Raw genomic sequence first — 7410 nt, 5'->3', positions numbered from 1 at the left:
ATATGAATGCCTGGCCTTTGCGGAAATGTTTAACAGAACAAATATGTTCCATTTAAGAAATAAAAATAATTAAATAATTGTATTATGATATAATATATTTGTAATAATAATAATAATAATAATAATAACAATAATAATAATAATAATAATAATAATGATATCAGTAATAATAATAATAATAATAATACTTTATTATTATTATTATTATTATTATTATTATTATTATTATTATTGTTATTATTATTATTATTATTATTATTATTATTATTATTATTATTGTTGTTATTGTTATTATTGGTGTAATTATTATTGGTATTTGTATTATTATTATTGGTATTAATTATTGTTATTATTATTATTATTATTGTTGTTATTGTATTATTATTATTATTATTATTATTATTATTATTATTATTATTATTTGCATTATTATTTGCATTATTATTTGCATTATAATTGTTTGCATTTATTATTATTAGTTTTATTATTATTATCGCTAATAATGTATAACAACATATAAGTTTAATTTTGTTAAATTTATTTGACTATATGAAGGGGTCTCAGAACAAAGATGCCATTACTCAAAATCAAGAGGACAATGCACATGCCACAGACAACCATGCATCTCCACCCATTCCAGTCCCTGCTATAGTGAAGGTAGGAATAAGCAACGTCTCTGCTCTTTATATTCTCAAAAAAACCACACCGTTGTACGTATTGCTATCATCTAAAGTGCTGACCATAGGAAATTCCATGCATTAATCCTAATGTAATGTTCTTTTACAATGAAACTAAATGATTTAAGCAGTCCAAAATGTCCGACAAGAACCGCCACAAAAAGCCCAAAGACATCAAGCCTAAAGTGAAGAAGCTCAAGTACCACCAGTACATCCCACCAGACCAGAAGGCCGAAAAGTCCTCTCCTCCACCCATGGACTCCGCCTATGCCCGGCTCCTGCAGCAGCAGCAGCTTTTCCTGCAGCTACAGATCCTCAGCCAGCAGAAACATCAGCAGCACTCACATTCCCATCAGCATCAGTGTCCACAGAGCCAGAGCTTCAGCTACCAGACCTTGAACCAGCACACAACAAATAAGTGAGTCATGTGAATTGGCAGACACTGTCAGTCATCAATGTTAGTAGACTTCAATGGTACAATGGGTATGATCTTTCAGAGCTTACGATTTTTGTCAGTCAAGCGTTTCAGAACTCAAATGTGTTTTTATTCTGTGCAACAGGCAATCCAGTGAGCAACAAACATCATGTAGTTCTAGTGTACCCACAAGCGGCGTAAACAGTAGCTCCTCGTCTCCTGTAAAGACCACCTACTGCAATCCCACCTCTGTTACCCCAGTCAGACCAGGACCATTACCTGCTAACCTGGATGACTTAAAAGTAAGGCTTGTAGTAAAAGATCTAGATGAGTAACAGAAAAGGTTTGAATCCAGGTTTTCTTGTGAGTTGTACTATAAATCACTTTGGATCATTTCTGTGCTATCAGGTATCTGAGCTCCGGCAGCAGCTGAGAATACGTGGCCTGCCTGTGTCTGGCACTAAAACGGCACTAATCGAGAGACTGCGGCCCTTTAAAGACTCCAGCTCCAGTTCCCCATCGAGCTCTGGAGACATCAGCACTGTGACTTTCCCCATGACCCCTACAGGATCTCTGTCATCCTACCAATCCCCGAGTTCTTCAAGTGCCATGTCTCATGGTGGTGGTTACTACCCGTTCTGTAGCACCAGCTCCACTCCACCCATCTCGCCAGCCTCTTCCGAACTCTCTGTCAGTGGCTCCTTGCCCGATAGCTTTAGTGATGTCACCATGTCCTCCCCACATTTTGGCCTGCAGCCATCTCCGGCCCAACTGAGCACGGATGAGTGCCTACGTGGGGATGCCCAGACTGGATTAGAGTCTCTAGGCCTAGATGCAGAGAAGGATAAGATGTTGGTGGAAAAGCAGAAAGTGATCGAGGAGCTCACATGGAAGCTGCACCAGGAGCAAAGGCAAGTGGAAGAACTGCGGATGCAGCTTCACAAGAGGAAGCGTGCCAACTGCCTCCAAGAATGTCCTGCTCCAACTTCGGGACCCTTACCGCAACACATGATGCATCTCCAGACCCCAGCGCCGATGCATCAGTTCTACGGAGTGTCTGTTAAACAGGAACATGTGGCTTCAAGCTGCCCTCTTTCATCCAAACAGTTCAAAGGTGGCTCAAGCAATAGCTGCATGGAGGGAATGGGTCACTGTAGCCCTCACTGCCTTGAGGTGCCCTCTTCTGGAAGTCCTGCTGGCCTCTCAGCATTTCTGAGCCCTCAGTGCTCTCCTCAAGATTCCCCTGTAACCAAAAACTCCAGCAGCCCCCAGCCCAGCAGTGTACCTTCATCCCCCAGTCATCCATACATGCTGACCCCACCTCTGGGCAGAGATGGTTGCTCTCACCAAGTCCCTCAAAATGGACCCAGACCACGCAATATGCAGTTACCCCAACGAACATGTAAAATGCTTTTGTTACTACAACAGGCGTAACTTAATAAGCCATGCAACTAGCTAAAAAATTCTCTCTCACAGTTACAGCAGAAAAATGTCGGACAGACGGTGAGCTGTGCATATCCATCTGACCAAAGAAGCTTGCAGCCTATATACCAAAGTCCTGCGGAGAACAACTTAAACCCAAGAGGGTTATCCAAGGCCAAGAATGCTAACATGCAGCAAAAGGTATGTGAATAACTAATTAAGTGGAACAAATTAATCCCAAAACTTCATTCATGCACAATAACTCATTTTCTGAAAGCATTGCACATTCTTTCTCACATCTGCTACAGTAAGTCTTTGGGTAAGATATATTCGCAAGAAATTACTTTTACTAAACGTTTTCTATACCGGTCATGTGTCTTAATCGACAAAGGTTCTTGAAGGACTTATGATTAAACAGCTCAGTGAATATAAGCAGGTCATGTGATCTTCACATGCCCAAACATATGGAAGCTCTCTCACAAAGTGATGCTTAATCTCTTGATCTTTTATTGAGATTTGACCCGATCGTTAATAATGATATGATAGATTTCTTAAACCAGAAAACCTTTGATGCCACCTGCACATGGTCCAAACATATACACGGTGCCTGCCACACATCAAAGAGATCTTTTCTTCAGCCCCTTATCCTCTTCAAAATGTAACGTTTCGCCATGTCTCCTCATATAGGAGGCCATTTTGCACTCTGCCAGGCACTTTGACCCAAAGTCTCCCACCTCAACCACTGTCGTCTGTAGTTCAGATTCTTCTGCATCCGACACTAAACAACCCCCATGCTATGAGGATGCTGTTAAACAGGTAAAGCAGCACCCAAGATTAGCTCGGCCCCATTCCCTGCTATAACTTTTTTGGCTCGAACACTCCACCCCCTGCTCCATGGTGCACACTCTTTATTGGCAAAAACAGATTTTCTCTTTTTTTTAAGAAAAGAGCCTTCCTTAGATTATTGAGTCACAATGCTGTATTGTGTACTTCATAGTCGACTGCTCTCCTTGATATTGCCTGCAGAAATAAACATTCGCCAGCAACTCTGAGCATAACAATAATAGTACATTGCGTTTGGATGTGATCATGGCTAACAATGCGGTCATTATCTGTATAAATTTGTGTATCCTCAAATCAAAGACACGTGCCGATTCTGCTTTAAAACAACAAATATCAAAACAATAGCTGTCACACTCACATTAATCTGATGTTCTTCCAGCAGATGACCAGGAGCCAGCAGATGGATGAACTTCTAGATGTCCTTATTGAGAGCGGAGGTGAGCTCATCAGTCTCTTAATAAGTGTTACGTGGACACTTTTGGTGTCAGCTCATACATGCAATAAGGTTTCACTTAACAATGCATTAGCTAACATGAGGTCACAAAGAGCAATACAGTTTTCAGCATTTATTAATCTTTGTTAAAGTCGCAATGAAATTGAAATGAAAAACTGTCATTTGTTTTGGAATATAGTGTTTTTTGTTTACAAACTACTTATTTGTGAGCTTCATTATTTAAAAAAAAAATGTGTGTGCCCTAATAATTTTTAATTGAAAAACGCAAATCTCCTCCGCTCGTCAAAACGATCTGTTTACTTTCGGTCATATGGTGTGGCAGGTGGGGGGTCTGTGAAAAGATTGAGGCGATTAGCAAATAGCAACATGACCTAACTTCAAACAATCATTTCTCGATGGAGGAATTCAAGTCCCACCCTACCTTTTTCATTTCAGAAGCCGTTACACTTGGATATATCTTGAGGAAAATAAGTATTTGAACACCCTGCTATTTTGCAAGTTCTCACACTTCGAAATCATGGAGGGGTCTGAAATTGTCATCGTAGGTGCATGTCCATTCTGAGAGACATAATCTAAAAAAAGATGTATGCTTTTTTTAACTATTTATTTGTATGATACAGCTGCAAATAAGTATTTGAACACCTGAGAAAGTCAATGTTAATATTTGGGACAGTAGCCTTTGCTTGCAATTACAGAGGTCAAACGTTTCCTGTAGTTTTTCACCAGGTTTGCACACACTGGAGGAGGGATTTTGGCCCACTCCTCTACACAGATCTTCTCTAGATCAGTCAGGTTTCTGGCCTGTCGATGAGAAACACAGCGTTTAAGCTCCCGCCAAAGATTCTCTATTGGGTTTAGGTCTGGAGACTGGCTAGGTCACGCCAGAACCTTGATATGCTTCTTACAGAGCCACTCCTTGGTTATCCTGGCTGTGTGCTTCGGGTCATTGTCATGTTGGAAGACCCAGCCTCGACCCATCTTCAATGCTCTAACTGAAGGAAGGAGGTTGTTCCCCAAAATTTCGCAATATATGGCCCCTGTCATCCTCTCCTAAATACAGTACAGTCGCCCTGTCCCATGTGCAGAAAAACATCCCCAAAGCATGATGCTACCACCCCCATGCTTCACAGTAGGGATGGTGTTCTTGGGATGGTACTCATCATTCTTCTTCCTCCAAACACATTTAGTGGAATTATGACTAAAAAGTTATATTTTGGTCTCATCTGACCACATGACTTTCTCCCATGACTCCTCTGGATCATCCAAATGATCTTTGGTGAACTTAAGACGGGCCTGGACATGTGCTGGTTTAAGCAGGGGAACCTTCCGTGCCATGCATGATTTCAAACCATGACGTCTTAGTGTATTACCAACAGTAACCTTGGAAAGGTGGTCCCAGCTCTTTTCAGGTCATTGACCAGCTCCTCCCGTGTAGTTCTGGGATGATTTCTCACCTTTCTTGGGATCATTGAGACCCCAGGAGGGTTCCAGCCTTGTGGAGGTGTACAATTTTGTTTCTAGTGTCTTTGGACAGCTCTTTGGTTTTGGCCATGTTAGTAGTTGGATTCTTACTGATTGTATGGGGTGGACAGGTGTCTTTATGCAGCTTACGACCTCAAACAGGTGCATCTAATTTAGGATAATAAATGGAGTGGAGGTGGACATTTTAAAGGCAGACTAACAGGTCTTTGCGGGTCACAATTCTAGCTGATAGACAGGTGTTCAAATACTTATTTGCAGCTGTATCATACAAAGAAATAGTTAAAAAATCATACATTGTGATTTCTGGATGTTTTTTTTAGATCATGTCTCTCACAGTGGACATGCACCTACGATGACAATTTCAGACCCCTCCATGATTTAAATCTTCCATGATCCATGAAGTGGGAGAACTTGCAAAATAGCAGGGTGTTATTATTTTCCTCACTGTACGTCATCACAGGGAAAATAAGAATGTTCCTACTTCTGTTTCATGCTGATACAAATGTTCATGTTAATTAATTGTGCGTCAACTAATGTAAACATTAAGAATTAAAAATGCTGAAATTAACTTAAACTAAGATGAATAGATGCTATAGATATCAGAGGTGAACAGTATGTTTACTCAACTACAATTTTCAAGTATTTGCATGTTTGTTCATACATATCATACTTTTTACTACACTACAATTCATAAACGCAGGTCATTTGTTTACATTTAATAGTTACTTAAAAAATCAAATTATTTATTACCCAAGTAAAATTTGTAATTACTTCAAGTTGAGTAAAAAAGCATACTAGATTTTATAGTTATTGAGCATTAAATAAAATGTAATATGTAAAAAGTATGATATTATGCTTTACTACAGTATGTAATGCAGTAAAGGTTTTTCAAAGAAACACAAATAGTACAGATACTTAAGTAAAAATACTTTATATATAAAAATACTGTCCAGCTCTGGTATAAGTATTGCTCATAAGTACACGGTTCGTTGGAATGCTTAATTCTTATTGGCTAGTCGCAATGTTTGTTATTCCCAGATAGCATCTGCTCAAAACTAATAACCCACGGTAACCTGGATTCTGCAAATCATTTGAAAGATTTTCCTCAGGGAAGGTCTGCATTCATTAAAAATGAGCTGATAAAATATTTTAAATCAATATTTAATGTTCCTTATGGAGTGTGGGATAATGTGCTGGTTGTTATCATGAAATAACATACATTATCCCTGCCTATACATTATCCCTTACTTGTTAGTACAAATTAGGGATGCACCGATCCGATATTCTGGATCGGTATCGGGGCCGATCCGGCATTTTTTGCTGGATCGGATATCGGACTAACAGGACCGATCCAATTCCGATACTGCGCGTTACCCATGGTTGTCACTGACAAGCGATTAAAACGTCAAAGTATTATAAAAGCACCATAAACGTTTTATGCACTTTAATCAAAGTCATCTTACACTCAATAGCTTCATGTGAAGGAACAAACGCACATTTAAAAATATTCATGTTCACAGAAACACTGTAACTTACTTGCTAACTGAGTTAATCCACTGATGAGAAGCAGACGGATGAAAACGCGTCATTCAACACAGGCACACACACAATAACACACACAATAACTGTAACGTTAGGCTTTATTTAAGATCTTATTTCATAAAGTCTCAGTAAGCTGTTGGATGGATGCAATTCACTATGTGCTGAGGATTCACAGGTGAAGCGGACGGATGAAACGCGTCATTCAACACACGAACCCTCAATAACTGTACGCTGTTTTAAAGATCTGATTTTATAAAGTCTCAGTAAGTTGTTGGATGGATGCAATTCAGTATGTGTTGAGCACACGATGCATCAAATCTCTTTGTGTTTTAATAGTTATGAACTTAGCTTTCCATTGCGGAGCGAGGATTCCCATGCGAGTGTGAGGACGCTTCTAGAGCATCAATGCTGCACAGTATTGCGCAGAATGCGCACTCAATATGATTTAGGCGCATCAATTCTGCACCCGAAATGTGCATAAAAGGTCCGGTTAAGTGCATAATTCCCAAAATAACCACTGCACACTAAAGCTTTTTTACTGTGACATTCTTGCACAATTAAGGAATATATATTTA

The 7410-nt window shown here is 39.5% G+C and overlaps 1 protein-coding gene across 1 annotated transcript in view; it reads left to right on the top strand.

Annotated features, from left to right (window-relative positions):
* The window catches only part of myocd (myocardin), a 224291-nt gene that overhangs the window by 214631 nt on the left and 2250 nt on the right, over positions 1 to 7410 (top strand). The window contains exons 12-18 of the mRNA XM_073866635.1: positions 556 to 657; positions 806 to 1095; positions 1238 to 1394; positions 1501 to 2482; positions 2573 to 2715; positions 3202 to 3330; positions 3740 to 3794. Coding sequence (XP_073722736.1) covers positions 556 to 657; positions 806 to 1095; positions 1238 to 1394; positions 1501 to 2482; positions 2573 to 2715; positions 3202 to 3330; positions 3740 to 3794 — 1858 coding nt within the window. The remainder of the gene's footprint in view (positions 1 to 555; positions 658 to 805; positions 1096 to 1237; positions 1395 to 1500; positions 2483 to 2572; positions 2716 to 3201; positions 3331 to 3739; positions 3795 to 7410) is intronic.

This window comes from Misgurnus anguillicaudatus, chromosome 4 (assembly GCF_027580225.2).
Source record: "Misgurnus anguillicaudatus chromosome 4, ASM2758022v2, whole genome shotgun sequence".
Taxonomy (NCBI): Eukaryota; Metazoa; Chordata; class Actinopteri; order Cypriniformes; family Cobitidae; genus Misgurnus; species Misgurnus anguillicaudatus.
The sequence above is the reverse complement of the archived record's forward strand: the minus strand, read 5'-3'. Positions and strand labels throughout refer to the sequence as shown.